The sequence below is a fragment of the Equus caballus genome, chromosome 18, assembly GCF_041296265.1.
Source record: "Equus caballus isolate H_3958 breed thoroughbred chromosome 18, TB-T2T, whole genome shotgun sequence".
Taxonomy (NCBI): domain Eukaryota; kingdom Metazoa; phylum Chordata; class Mammalia; order Perissodactyla; family Equidae; genus Equus; species Equus caballus.
Genome location: NC_091701.1, coordinates 80,828,435 through 80,843,653, shown reverse-complemented (window position 1 = coordinate 80,843,653; position 15,219 = coordinate 80,828,435). Strand labels below are relative to the sequence as shown.

The window sequence follows — 15,219 nt, the reverse complement described above, 5'->3', positions numbered from 1 at the left end:
CCCCTGAAGGAGAATGTCATCTTCTCCTGGTTTCCCTCTGGGGCCAGGGTCCAGCACTGATTAGCAGGTCCTGGGGTGATGGCAGAAGTGGGGAGGGGGGGGGAGGCCTCAGGAGCATGCGGCTCCAGGGTGCATGGATGGTGCTTACTTGCAGTCATGCTTCTCGATTTCGAAGTGAGGGTTGAAGTTGAGGACAATCTTCTGGTTGGGTTCGGGGGCGTAAACAATCCACTCGCAGTTCTGGTGGGATGGATAATCCTGGGGGTAACCTGGGGAGGTGATGTAGCCAGCGTCTTTGGAATTCAAGCGCCCTCCACAGGGTGGGTCTGAAAGAGAAGGCAAACAACCCAAAGAACTTCAAATATGTTACAGCCTTTTTTTTTCCCTCTCCTTGTTTCTCTTCTCTACCAGCGGCTGATTGAAACTGCTTTACAGACCTTTTATGGCAGTCCAGAAGACTAACCTACTTACTCATTCAGTGGAAGAGATTATTTCAGCTCATCCTCCCCCCTCATCCGAGTAAACACACACACACACACACTCACACACTCCCCAGATGAGAATATTCCAGAAAACAGTCATAAATATCCCCAATTACATGGTCTGAGATTAAAAAAACAAGAACACTGCAAACTTAACATGCCTCCCTGTCTTTTCCTGTCTCCCCTCCTTGGCTCAGCTTCCTCTCCTCGTTCAAACCGCTCATCTCTATCTCTGTCTCATAAATCCTTCATGTTATTCGGTGTCCCAGCCCAGCCCAGGCAGCCAGAAGCGAAGGCTCCAGGAACTGACGGCAGTGGTTTTGTGGTGCTGACCCACAAGCGAGCCTGGTAGCAATTACCTGTGGTGTGGAGGAAGCATTTCCAGCTTTGGGCCAGAACAGGCCCTGGAGGGTGATTTCAGCCTTTTTTTTTTTTTAAGAAAGAAAAAGCAAAACCCCGAAACTTTTAATTCCACATACACCGCAAATTTGATTTATTGTTTCATTATACACTGAGTGGAAAAATCTGCCTTGGAGAATCCACTGGATCTGACCTCAGAGTTTTGACAAAAGTGCTTTGTGCTGTGTGGGCGTCGGTGCTTTCTGCCCCCCGTCCCTCCCGCCTGGTCACCACTGCCAGTGTGTGCTGCTACCAGCTGCTTGAAAGGCGGCCGCAGGGGAGCGGCAGACCCCTTTCCCCGCAGGGCCTGGCTGGAGGTAAACAGCTTCGTGGGCTAGAAGGGAAGGGGGCTCTTCAAAGGCTGAGAAGGTGGGCGATGACATTTGAAGAATCTCATATGCTGGGGAGTGAAGTTCCGCAATCCCAGGAGGGGTCCTGGGAAATGGGGGGTTTTGCTTAATACCAAAGACAGGAAGGCACGAGAGACCAGGAAATATCCAGAGGCCTCTCAGAGACCTTCCTCAGATGTGAGCCTCTTTCAGCCTCAATCAGGATTTAATATGGCCATCTGCATGAAGCAGCGTGGGCCTGTGAATTATGGATCACGGCTCAGCAGCCGCCCTACAGGACGAGCCTCTCTCCTGTGCTAGCTCTTCGAGGGGGAGGGTCATGCATTTTTTAACTCTACAGGTGCACTTTACTGTTCCCTGCGTCTGCTGGCATTACTGTCTTCAGACCTCTGCCTTAGAGTCCCAGCCCGACAGGCTCTGAATGCATAAGAGATGGGCACGCTGCACACTGGTGGTAGGGACACAAAAATCCACACAAGGAGCCTTTTAGGCGTCGCGCCTCCAAGAGCTCAAACTGTGCGGTGTTGAACTGCCCACAATCTAATGGATTCGGGTTCCATTTCCTACTGGGTGGAAAACAAAAGCAGGCCATTTCCTCTGGCTGGCGGAGACCACATCATCCTCTAACTAATGACCCTGCACCCTCCCCAGTCCAGGAGGACAATGAGCACAGCCCTCCCGGCCAGACGGAGATGAGGCCACCCACGAGGCCGGGGGCCACCCATTCCCCCACAGCCAGTCCTCACAGGCCTTCTGGGTGCCCACACCACTCACCCATGCTGGGCACCCACTATCTTCCAGCAACTCAAATGGTGGCCCATTGGTCCTGGCTCACGCCTGTGAAATAGGGCTGAGAGTGGCCCTTGAGAAGGTGGCGTTGTAGGGACTTAGGTCACCAGCTGTCTTATCAAGCTAGCAGGAGGGGGCTATTCTACTGGGGATGGGTCCTCAGCCAGCTAGTCCACTGACAACTGCAGGCCTGCCATCAACTCATCCCAAACCACACTTTCGCCGTGGAACTCAGCAGTGGGCATCGGAGCCGAGCTCCCTCTTAGTAACCATGAGGGTTTCCACGTCACGCGTGCTCTCTCCACTTCCTTCCTCCGCCCCTTCCTTGTTTCTCTCCAAGTACTCTTGAAAGAAGAACTTCTCTCCTCAATTCTTTGCCCCCCAAGGTTAAGCTTTCTGTGCTTAGACCAGGCACACATAATCAGCAAAAAGCCCAGAAACTTCCTCCTAGGAAGGTTTCCTATCTCATCCACACCAGAAGGAATCATTTCCCCACTTAAAAAAAAAAATTAAACTATATATATCCCATAGCTGATAGTCTGCATTTTCTGCGGTTAAAAACTTACTTAACCAAAAGAAAAAGGAGTAATCTCTTTCTTTTTTCCTTTCCTTTCTTTATCTGAAGAAAACAAGGCACTTACTAAAATATTTGAGAATTCCTTAAAACATCTGCTTGGCTTGTGCACGTGTAGTTAACCTTTTCAATCTCCGAACATCCTTGTTTGGATGACATCACACCCAGAAACACACACAAACACAGATCGCCAACAAATGTCGGGTACGTGTACAAATGAGAAACTCACACTTTAGTCCTGTACACACTTTCACGCCCTCTCCTAAAACATTACACATCATTCTCACGGACATATAGCCACCAAGATAAATTCGAGAATTCCCGTCTCTGTTTTTCTTGGAGAGAATTGAATTCTTGAAATATATCAGTAAAAATTGTAAAGAAAACACACTTAATCCTTCTCCACCTCCTCTTGATAAGTGATCTTTCATTTCCAGGTTTGGGGCCTTTTCATTTCTTAAATGCACCCAGCCTCCCACAGCACTAGCTGGACCTTTACCTGAAGAGCTCGGCTGTCCTTGGCTCTGGGGCCTTCGCTGTGCTCCAGAATGAGCGGCACGAATGCCCCGTCTGCCCCTGAGGGGTGCGACCGCAGAAGAGGCTGAAGGCGAGGGCAAAGCCCTCCAGGCCAGCCCCAGGCACAGAGGGGAAGCCGACCCCACTGAGGTCAGAGCTGCTGGGCCTGTTTGGTGAGTTGACAAGGGACTTCTTTCTCCCACCATTTCGTGACTACCCTTCACCTGGGGCAAACATTTTCCGAGAGAAGTGGGCGGACCCGGGCCTGGACTGCGAATCGCATCGCAGTTTTCTCCTACGTCTGGGAGGGAAGCCTCAGGGAGGGGTCAGGTCAGGCCAGATCAGGACCTCAGAGGCCCAGGGGTGAAAGGATTGAAGTGACACCTCCGGGCGTAGCTTGAAATAAAAGGAACACTAAGTTCTAAAGTCACAAAGGTCTGACTTTCCCCCATAATGATGACTTAGATGTTTTTGTTTGCCATATGTAATGTCAGATTATTTCTGATATTTATATCTTTCCCCCTCTCTTTTTGTTTCTTCCCTCAGGTGCCTCGCTTTGCTGGTGGCCCAAGCACCGTCAGATGCTGCCTACGGCTAGCCTGGCCCTGGTTCAGGGCAGGGATGGCGTCCCCGTCCACTCCTAGTTCTGAGGCACACTGCCAGCTCCAGAAGGAACTCGCCTTCCTACAGCACCCGACTGAAGACAGATCGCCGGTTGAGCTGAACTGAAGGAGAAAGTCCTTGGCAAGAACAGGGGGATTGGGACTGGCTGGCCGTGGGACTGGAGTCAGGTTGTTGTCAAAGGCGGGTCTGGGTCAATGGGGACCAGGTTACTAGGAGGGGGGGCTGATGTTGGCAAGAAGGGGATGCGGCCTCCAGATTCTTGACTGCGAGACCTTCCTGGGTCTCCGCTTCCAGAGCTGTAATTCAATGAGGGGTTGAATTAAGGGAGTGGTTTTCAAACTCTTCTTAGAAGTCTTTGTTTTTTCCTTGAACAAAATTCTACCCAGAACTCCAGCGGGCAGAGCAGACAGAAGTGGGGCTCTTCCGGGGTGTGGGGAGGTAGGGCGGCCAGAAGCAGGGTAGAGTCATCGGGCCTCGTCCCTCCCATCATCCCTGAGGGGCCTTCTTTGTAAGAACATCCGGCTGGGAACCCACTGAGCTCCATCTCAGTTCCCTGGTTAGTTTACAACACCTTGGAAAGAGAAGGAGCCTTAGAACACGCCTATTTCTCATATGGACCTCAGGGCACCTGGCAGAGAAAGGCAGTCGGCCTCATTTCCCCTGGAAATGAACCACATTATTTACTTTATAATTTATCCTTTATCCACAGCATACTCTCGCCATGTTCCTATTTCCATGGCATTGTTTTCATTTCACCATTAGCAAGGCAAAGAAGCAGCTTTTTCTCTGACTTAAGAAGAGAGAAGGTTGTCACTTTGCCACTTCACCAGGAAGAAGCCCTGTATTCGAGTACAGTCTCACCACTGGCAAGCTGTGTGACCTTGGGTAAGTCAGTCAACAACTCTGAGCCTTTGTTTTCTCATCTATAAAATGAAGGGAGTGATTCTAAAGGTCAGTTCCAGTTCTAAAATGCAAAGCCTGTATAGTGAGGTGGGAAAAGATCCTACAACCCATAGATTGAACGAAAAATTTAAAAGATTTTCCATCTTCTAGACAACAAGACATTTATTCAAGGTGTTCCATCTGCTTGGTAAGCCTGGAACAAAACTCCAGTATTCTTCAGATGGCTGTATCTGTCTTGCATTATGGAGAGTTCAAATGTCTCTTTTAATCACATTAGCTCTCCTGATGTGAGTTTCTTTTCTTAACTGAGCCTGTGGCTGCATATTTATAAATATTATGGATACACAGTTCTGTGTGTGAGCATGTCAACAACGGCAATGCATGAAAAGAAAAACCAAAAAGACTGTCATCAAATCCCTCACTCAAATCATCTAAGTCCTCTGCTCAGGGTTTGAACCCAGTTTTGCTCACTAACCCTGGATAAGCTGCCTTTTAAGAGTTATTTCTGTGAGCTGAGGCTGGATTTTGTTTTATTCAAAGCGACTTCAGCCTGTCACAAGACCGTCTCATAAAAACTGTATCTTGGCTTCAGTTGGGAAGAAATGAGCCAATCCATCAGCCCAGGAATGTGGCTGTGTGACCACTTCCTAAGGCAACTGGGAAGGGATGCAATCTATGCAATTTATGGGGCCGGGCGGCAGTGAGAGTCGCACTCCTGAAGGCATGGCAGATGGAAATCCCGTGAATGTTTGCAGTGATAAAGTTCAAAATCTGAATCAAAGAACCCCGGGGAGGGCAGGAAAGGGGGGGATCAGAGAGCCAGCGTATGAGCGTGGAAAGGAGGAAGGAACGAGGCAGGCTCCCCCTCCAGTGAATTCAGCAAGGAGAGAGCTGGAAATGGGTCTGGAAATGGGGCCTTTGGAAAGTCTCTGCCCCGCGATCTGGACTCTAAAAAGGACCCTTCGTGGAACGGTTAAAACGTAAGTTTGATGCGATTACCTTCCTGACCTCGAGTCATGCCACCTGTGGTAACCTCGTTATTTGTCATCTTATATCATAAACAAATGCAGTTCCAATAGGGCAGCCAATATAATATCATTAGTTTATATTTATGTCCGCTCTTTTCCAGCCCTCTTTGCAAATGCAATTTTGATGCCATTGATGCGAGATCTGGGATTACAATTCCTGACCATTTCAACAGACATTTGGGGAAGGAAATAGAAGAAGGGTAATTTTGAGGTCTCTCCAAAAACAAAAGGAGAAAAAAAGGTAATATAATTTTTTTTTCATTTATTTTGATTAACCGAAGGCTTCTGTTGAAACATCAATGGCTCCCCGTTGGTTAGTAACTGAATCCAAACCCCTGGGCCTAGCAATTTGGGCCTTGCATTTAGCCCAAGCTATTATTTCCAACCTTATTTGCAATTTCCGCCACCCCCCCACCCCCAAACTGCAGCTTCTGAGTGTTCCGCAAACAAGCCCAGCATCCATTTCTCTGCTCTCATCTTTCTCTTCCCTGGTATGCTGTTCCCAGCTCTGAGTCCCATCTCTCCTCTCAGTCCAGGCTCCGATGCCACCTTTGCCCTCCCTGACCTCCGTCATCTCTCCCAGACTCTGAGGTGGAAGCTCTTCAGCATCTTCCAAGGTTGTGAGAGCTAGGGACAGCCCGGCCCGCTCTGCTGGACCACCACTTGATGGCATGACTCTACTCGGATTCAGCTTTGGCAAACCTTAAAGGACCAACCCAGAGCCTTTCCCACAAGTCAGACTCAATCAGGTTTGATGAATTAACAATTGGCTAAAGTAACACCAAGAGTATCACTAGATAGCCCAAATTCTAAGAAAGCCTTATCACAAATTGTTCTGCTTCTCCAGCTGTCACCCGTCCTTCCCAACCCACGTCCTTCCCAACCCACAACCTTCCCAACCCACAACCGCCACAACCAGGATTGAATGCTAATGTTCTTTAGTGGAGGACGGAGAGTTTGAATAACTTGTCTGCGATAATAATACCCAGGCATAGGTCAAGGTAGAGCTCGTGCCAACTAGGTCTCGGAGGACACTCTAACCTCAGGTAATGATGACGTTCAAAGGAGACTTACATTTTAATTCTAATAATGGTAAAACTAATTTATTTGAGGGTTTTCTTGCCCCCTCACTCCACTCCCCCACCCTCCCAACGGCAAGTTCTAGATACTTGTCAGTAGCACCAGGAAGACGCAGACTTACTTCATCACTAAACTGTTGACTGGTTCAGCTCACTTCTCTCCACCCATCCCTCCCCACCTCCCCCCCCATATGCCCTTGGGGCACATCTGTTTTATTTTTCCCCTTTATCAAAACAATTGTTATTACCGCTCAGTCCAGTAATTTGCAATTCCCTCTATCTTCTTCGCTGAAAAGACTGGCCAGCAGCCGATCCCTGGTTATCACGGGACCTCTGGAGGCCGTGAGCAGGTACCACTGGGCGTGCGCATGAAGCTAGCCGGCAGCCCTGTCCACTGCCCGCTCCCGGGGAGACCTTGCCTTTTGCTATGCCCGGCCCTTCCCGTTTTTCTGGATTAGATCATGACTCTTTCATGAAGACCCAGAGGGAAATGGCATTATTAAGAGTCTTGCCGGGTAAAAGCTGTTTTGTCTTTATGACGACTTTTTTGAGTTCAGCTGCTGAGGGGCCTTCCTGCGGGGGGTAGAAGTTATCACACATTTGGGGGAGCTCCTTCAACACGGTGCTCCCTGCTGAGCACACTTCAGTGATGGAGGATGGAAGAGGAGAGGAAAGGAGAGGAGAGAGAGGGAAAAAATCAGTAGAGGCGAGAACACTGAAAGCAGAGGAACGAGGTGAGAAAAAACGCAGACATAAATCTAAGATGCACACCCAGCAGAGGATGCCTGCCTCTGAAGAGCAGTGTGCCACCAGAGACTCTGACGCTCAGGAAACACAGACCTTCGTCTGAGCTGAGGACGAATAATTACTTACTTACTAAAAAAACTCATAAAAATAACATAAACTTACCACAACGGTTACAGTGTGCTATGATCACAAGATACAGTTACTCACTGAAGCTGTTTTAAAGATTGAATGACGTTGGAACAAGCTTACTAAGTACTGAACAGTATTCTGTGTGATCTGACCTAGCACAGCAACCCTAGGAAGTGGCTATTATTATCAAACACACTCTATAGGTAGGGAAACTGAGGCACAAAGGGATTCAGTCCTCTGGGTCACAGAGCTGGCACATGGCTGAGCCGAATTTTAAACCCTGGCTCAATGCTTCCGAAGCTGGAAGTTCCACTGAAGGTCGTCCCCAAACTTTCCAGTGACAAACTCACTTAGTGGCATCCAGGGAAAGACAAATGTTTTGCTTGTTTGAAAACTCCTTTTTCCCTGCCTGTGCCAGCAATCTGTCTGTGTGAACAATGAGAGATGTGTTCAAGGCTGGGGTGTGAGTGGGCTGGAAGCACTTAACACCTTCTCCACTCCCTGAGCGCACAGGCGCCTGGCTCCTAGTCACCCTGGCCCTCTGTCTGTGTACTGGAAACCAGGGTGTGTGTTGAGGGGGAGAGCGTGTGGGTAGGATGCTCAGGTCTGAAACCACGGGTTATGGGTTTTTTGTTGACAACTCCCACTTCTTTCCTTTCCTCTCAGCCCCACTCTTCGCTGTCCTAAATGCCACGTTGTTATTGTTCTGCTGGAGAGGAGCAGCATTTTCAGAAATGGGGGAATTTATTTTTATAGCACAGCTGGTCTGCCAAAGGTCACATAATTTGGCAACGTTCCCAGTGGTTAAAAATTAATTTCTCCTTATTAATACAACCAAGGTCCCATAGGATCAGAGCTCAGGCTTATCTAAACTTGACAGCTTCCTAAACCTTTAGAAGATGCTTTCTCCTGGAGGGCCAGCCAGACCACAAGGCCACTGTGTCCTGGAATCCCAGTCCACTGAGTCCTGCTAGGTAATGGAACTATTAAGGCCCTCGGCCTTTGCTCGGGAAGGCAGAGAAAGCTTTGAAAGATGCTGTGGGCTCTCCAGGAGAAACTTCTGCAGTATCTTCCAGGAATGGGTTAATTAAAAAGAAAAAGTGAATTCCTTGCCAGGAAGGAACAGTACAAAGACTAACTTCGGGGGATCAAAACATGTCTTGTCTATGCCTCAAAGATTATCCAGCGGCAAGTGATGGTCAGATGATAAAATACCTCAACTATGTTAATGATGCTACAAACTACTGCCCAGATGTCACTTTTCAAGTTCTATCTCGTCAGTGCAAGAAATTAAAAAGGTATTATGCTTCTGCTCCACTGTTTAAAGAAGGAAAGTCTGATCTCTATTTCCTAAAGTCTTTCCGAACTGGACTTTTGGGGGATAGGTACTGAAAATCCTTTACCAGTGAACCTGGCTCTGAATTCTGTCAACTCAGAGTGGTCCCACACTTGGTCGCCCAGAGTCCGCTCCTGCTCTTGAGTGCTGTAATGAGCAGAGGAGCGAAAGGAAAGACACCAGCAAGGGCCTCAGAAACATCTAATTCCTGGTGTCTCTCCCCACTGACCCCCTCCCCCCCCACCCCTCGCCCACCCCACTGTTATCTGCATCCATGCCTCATTGCATCTGACCTGTTATCTGGACGCCTAGCTCATTCTACACCAGGAGGATAGGAACTGGGAACATGGACCTTACATTCAACAGCAGGGGGACCAGGCCATTGGGTAGACCTGGAGTTCCACCTGGATAGCCCAGGTTCCAGTCACTGCAGCCTTCCACCTTCCATTTTGCCAGTTGGATGCTCTGTGGCCTAAAATCTGGGGGCCGTACAGAATGACATAAAGTGCAAACCTGGCATCCCCGATTCCACCAGGCCCATCTTGGGCAAGAAGGGGCTTGCCCTGGAGCCCCCGTGGGAGCCCTCCTCTTTTCACGGGTTTGCACAGTGTGCTCAGTGGGCAACTGACGACAGCTTCACTCCCTCCAGTGGCTGCTTATAGGGTAGAGTTTGCTGGGCGTCCAGTGAAGGCGGGCACAAGTCCGGTCCCCAGAGCCTCGAGCAGGCTGTCTGTGTAGAATCTAGGAGTTTATAGTTTTGCTTTCAAATTATTATGCCTGTCCACAGCCACCCTGCATTTTGGGGAGACAGGCTAATAAAGAAACCCTGTTCAAAGCCTTCCCGGCGCCTAGACGTCACCGCTGCTCTCTCAGGATTTGTTCGAACCCAGACCTGTCTCCCACAGCCAATTTACACCTCTTATCTGATCAGCCAGTCCAGACGGAAGGTTGAATTGACCGCGTCTGCCCGTGTCCATGACAATGGTGTTAAAACCCCAGCACAGATCAAAGCTCTCCAGGCCCAGGGGGGTGGGGTTGCTTATAGGGTCCGGGCTCTTTTGGCCCCAAGCGATATGTCCCGGAGGTGGAGACATTAGGGCTGAGAGGGGCCACCATCTGAAGAAACCCATTGTCAGGGCCTGAATGATTTCCTGAGCAAAACCTAGTCCCCCGCGGACCACGATTAACTCCAGCAAAGGGGAGCTTCGCGGCGGGCGCTGACGGGGAACGGCCAGCGCCAGGGGGCTCTCCACTCTGTCTGAAACCGAAAGGAAGGGAGGCGGAGGGAGGCAGGCGAGCGGGGAGCACACGCCGATAAACCAGAGCGCCCAGCCCTTCCCCTTGCAGAGAAATTCAACCCGAGCCGCAGACGCGGCCGCATGGATGCGCCGGATCCCCTAACCTAGACCTGAAGAGCTCATTTCCACCCCCATCATTCCCAGAGGGGCGACCAGCTCATCACCCCCCGCCCCCAGCCCCTGGACGTGGCCCTGCGGGTGCCCCCACCCAGCCGCAGGGCGCCGAGGACCTGGTGGGCAACTCCCCCGGGCGGTGGGCTCGGGCGAAGGGTGGGGGCAGCCATTCAAGCCCGGTTCGCCTCGCCTCCTTTAACTTGTGTTGATATTAAAGAGAAATCAATCAGGGAAAATGAAGCATTGGCCGGGAATAATTTTTTTTCTCACGGGGAAAAGCAAAGAGCCAGGCGGCGGGGGAGGGGGCTCGCCGGCCACCGCAGAGGCTTCGCGCGAGCAGAGAGCGCAGCCGCGACGGAACTTTCTGGCAATGGGCAGCGTCGAGGAAATGCTGCAAGCTTCTCCCTGGGGGTGTCCCTAGTCAGGAGGAGGCGGGGACAAGGCTGGAGCAGTGGAGGCGGCCAACTTTGCCCAGGCTTGAACCTCGTTTTGCTTTCGCTGGGAAAATTTTGGCCTAATAGAATGTTTATGGATCGCTCGGCCCAGTATCTGCCGCGTAGCCCAAACAAATCGATGCGGCATTAGGGCCGGCGGTGGGGTGGCTGGGGGGCCCGCGTCCCCACCACGTGGGGGCCCGCGCGCCGCGTGCTCTTCACCTGTCCGGGCGCACGGGCGGGCGCCCGGCGCGCAGCGCGACTACAGGCGGGGCAAGTTGCGCGCGCTCCCGCGACTCGAGGGGCTCCTTTCCGCCTCTCTCCGCCCGCCGCGCTGAAATCCCACCCCGGCTTCCCGCGGCCCAACTCGGCCAGCTCCCGGGACCCGGGACCCGGCCCCTCCAAGCCGGCGCCCCAGGGGCGGGGGGTGGGGGGAATGCGGCGCAGAGTGGCGCGCGGGAAGCAAGAGGGGGCGCTCCGGGCAGGGCCTGCCCAGCGGCCCCGAGCCCGGGCGGGAGGGAGGCAGGCGGCGGCGCTGCGATCCGGTGAGGCGGCGTGGCAAGGAGAGGGGGAGCCTGGTGCGCGACGCCCACGCGGCCTCTCCGCCGCCCTCCAGTCTGAGGGGCCGCGTGGCGCGGCCGCGGGGTTATTTGCTCCATTGCCCCCCTGCATGCACCTTCCGTCCTCCCTTTCCCTGACTTCTTCTCGGAATGGGTTCCCGCCTCTGGGCCCGGGCCCTCGGGCCGGCGCGCAGAGGTTGAGTCAGAGGTCTAGCTGGGCCTCGCCCTTCGCCAGCCGCAGCCAGCTCTCCGGGTGCCAGTCGGCTGCTCCGACGGAAACCCGAGCGGCCCGCGGCTTGCGATCGCCTGTTCGGGCGGCTGGAGAATATCCACCCTGGGCAGGTCCCGCCCTGGGTCCGAGGCTGCCTGCGGCCGCATCCTAACTGACTGCCCCGCGATCCGCGCCCCTGGGCTTCTCTAGAAGTGACGCAGCGCGGCCTGGGGCTAGGGTGGGAGGGGGATCTGCAGAGAGCGCGGGAGGCAGGTGGCAGAGCGGGAGTGGGTCCGAGGGGGTGTCGCACACACACGTACACACTCCACGCAGCGCTCGGAGACAGCTGTGCGAACATCTGGGGTAGGCGATGGCACACGAGTCTTCACCACCTCTCCCGCTCCGCAGAGCACACAGAACCTGAAGTTGTATGTGCATGTGTGTGTGCCGGTGTGTGCGCCAGTGTGCGCGCGCTCGCGCGCCGGGCCTACCAGAGTCCGTGCCTGAATACATAATATACCGTGGGCATTCTCACCGCGCGGTCGCGCGCGCACACACAGCGAATCACACAAACATACATAATTTATGCAGCATCCAGGTCTGTGGGAGGTAATTTAATTTCGCTACAAGATGAGAATTTAGAATTAAGGCAAGAGGGGATGCGGAAGCACAGGAAACCTCCACGGTGGGACCTGCACCCATCTCTGATCGGATTTATAGCTGCCCGGAAGACCAGTTATGGCAGAGGAGGAACCGCAAAGGTGCGGATTTGCAGAGCGAGGGCATTCCCGAATCTTCCTCCGCGGCAAATAAACACCCGAGCTTAAAGTGGGGTGTGTGCGTGTGTTGTGGGGTAAGAGCCAGAGTACCAGGCGCAACGCTTCCCTTTTAGTTAAATCCAGGCTCCCAGGACCCACCAGCCGTGGTGATGGGGGAGGTGCCCAGGAGGCTGCACCGGCCTTGGTGAGGGCACACAGGGAAGCTTTTTCTCTCCCTAGACGGCTTCCCCCTCTTAATCACCTGTAGCAGCTTAAGAGTTTGGTGAGATTCCAGACACTGTTCTCAGAGGGGAGAGGGGCTCACTCTGGAGACTGACGTGGGGAAGGAAGGACAAGCCCCACTGGGTTCCCCGAAACCAGAGACTCCCCTCTCAGGAAGTGTACCCCTCTTGCCAGCCCTCCCCGCACACATACCGGCCCCAGGCTGTTCTGGGCCTTCCCTGCTTATCTCTGCAGTCTGTCCACACACCCTTTTTGACAGTGGTTGAGAACAAATTCCACTCAAAAGTTTCTAACCACTTCACAAGAGCGAGAGCCCTTCCAGGGCCACGCAGTTTGTTTTATCTAATAATGATTTTTAAAAGAACATATGATTTACTTTCCCAGACAAATGCATGAATTCGGCAAAGAGCAGGGATGACCAACAGCCCGAGCCCCTAGCTCAGCCGCAAGCCACCTCACTCCACCAGCCTCAGCCCTGTGATTCTGAGGCGTCTCCACACATCCTGCAAAGAACCCACAGCCCTGGAAAAGCAAAACTAGAGTCTTGTCTTTCCCAAGCCCTCCAGTTAACATTGCTCAATGTAGCTAAGTGGAGGGAATGCAGATGATTTATATTTCGCTGGCTAGGTTGAAGAAACTCAAGAGAGATGTTTTCTGCTTCAAGACAGAGGGGAAAAAATCCCAAAAACTGTAATGCAAAGGCTTTGTAGTATTTTTAAACCTTTGATTCAGTCCATATGTGACATGCGAACACCGCCAGATTCTGTCTACGTTTCAAAACACACATACACACACGCGCACACACACTCCTCGCAGGAGAGAAAAGTTGGGTTTCAGCAGCGGTGGTGGTGTCAGCAGGGCCGCCTGGGCTGGGCTCCCTCTTTAGATTGCTAGGATGCAGGGCACCTCCTTCTATGCCACTCCGTGTGGTCCCCCGCATTGGCATGGCTTTTAAAGGAAAAAGCATGTCGAAATGAAGAGAAAAAACTTCAGGGCTTACCTGGTTGGCCTCTCACTTCGTGTCCCGAGAAGCAGAGAGCTAAGAAAACCCAGGAGAGAGGAAACATATCCATTTTGGAGAAGGCGACTCTCTCCAGAGCGGGATTTGTAGATTTCTTGTACAATTATAAGTCTTTGTGTTCTTCCCTCTCTTACGTTCCTGCTTACAGTGTCTTCTGCAAAGGTTTCTAATGGTCAGGGTTTCCCTCTTGGGTCCTGGCGGCTCGTCTTCAGCTTTATTCTTGCTGGATCCCCACCTCGCCAGGAGGAGGGTAGCTCTTGAAATCAGCAAAGACGGAGCAAGCCGGGAAGAGGGGACCGGTTTCCTCTCTCAAAAACAAAACGCATCTATGTCCTCTCCAGTTCCTCAAAGTGTCATTTCCTTTATCCTACAACATCGCGAATATTTCCCGAAAGCCAAGCGTAAAAAAAATAATAATAAAAATAAAAGCCAAGACTTGCTTTGGGCATCCGCCGGCCCCCAGGCAGCTGTGTGATCTCAGAGGCATAAACTGACACACGTCCCCGGCACCCGGGACCCGCACGCGGGCGGAGGACCGACCGCCGGGACGGCCCGAGTGGCAGGCGGCCGCCCTGCTCGCGCCCTCGCCGGGTTCCTCAAGCGGGAGCCTTCCCCAACGGCTACACCCGCTCGGCCAGCCTCTCGAGGGGAGTCTGAGGAAGGAAGCCGCTGCCGCTGCCGCTGCCGCTGCTGCTGCCGGTGCGGCGGCGGCCGGGATCGCGGGGAGTGAGCGCGCCCCTCTCCGAGTCGGCTCGCGCCCGCCCTCACCTCCACCTCGCCCAGCGCCTCGCCGAGTGTCTGCTCGTCTGAGGATGTGCCGGGCCGGGCTGCGGGTCGGTGCCGCGCTCGCGTTCTCTGCTTCCCCTCCGGCTCCCCCCTGCCTTTTCAGGCCGAGCAGCATGTGGATGTCAGAGCGGCGGCAGAGCTATCCGATTACGCGCCGGCTCAGGGCCCGCCCCTTCTGTGTTCCTGATTAAAGAGGCAGCCGCGGAGGCGCGCGGCGCACAGTCCAGCGCCGCGGCATCCAGCTCGGGCGGGGCGGCGGCGGCTCCCCCCGGGCCGCGGCCCGATCAAAGTTCAGGCAGTTCCGGCCCAGCCGCCCCTCTCCCGCCCCGCACCTCCCGTCCCCCCTGGGCACCTCCGCGCCTGGCTGTGCCGGGCTGCCCGTGCGCCATGCCCCGGAGAGGGAGAGCCCCCGGGCACCTCCAGGGCGCGCTGCCCTTGGCCGCGTCTCCCCAGCCAGAGGGAGACTCTACGGGAAACGGGGGAACTCCTTGTTCCCCCAAATTCCCTGACTCCGATGCCACACACGTAGAGCCCAACACAATGCCATGCGCAATGGCGTTACCAGAGGAGCTGGGCGGCGTACGGTGTTTGGAGCAGGGAGCCAGGCGGCAGCTCAGCCATGCGTTCGCACAGGCAGCAGTGCGTGGCGGCGACACACACGGCCAGTCCCCGCTGAATAAAACCCCAAACACTCCCTGCGTTTACTACTCAGATCCTTTGTTACGTCCCAAACATACTCCTCTGCTCTCTGGGCGAGGATTTACTTCTCCCTGCGCCCCTAACTTGTAACCATCAGTAGAAGAGGAAAGACTTTCTTCAAAGAATTCCCAGGTGGTTT

At 53.3% G+C, this 15,219-nt stretch overlaps 1 protein-coding gene and 1 long non-coding RNA gene across 5 annotated transcripts in view; one reads left to right on the top strand and one right to left on the bottom strand.

The window, feature by feature from the left end:
* NRP2 (neuropilin 2) overlaps window positions 1-14,542 on the bottom strand; it is a 112,887-nt gene extending 98,345 nt beyond the window's left edge. For all 4 annotated transcript variants that reach the window (XM_070241694.1, XM_001505114.6, XM_005601698.4 and 1 more), the window contains exons 1-2: window positions 13,575-14,542; window positions 149-326 (exon numbers count right to left, since the gene is read on the bottom strand). In XM_070241694.1, the coding sequence (XP_070097795.1) occupies window positions 149-326; window positions 13,575-13,647 (251 nt within the window). In that variant the 5' untranslated portion in view covers window positions 13,648-14,542. The remainder of the gene's footprint in view (window positions 1-148; window positions 327-13,574) is intronic.
* LOC111768807 (uncharacterized) lies at window positions 4,444-8,950 on the top strand. The gene is made up of 3 exons (XR_011428397.1): window positions 4,444-4,619; window positions 5,767-5,906; window positions 6,197-8,950. It is a non-coding gene; the product is annotated as an uncharacterized lncRNA (long non-coding RNA).
* Window positions 14,543-15,219: the final 677 nt, after the last annotated feature.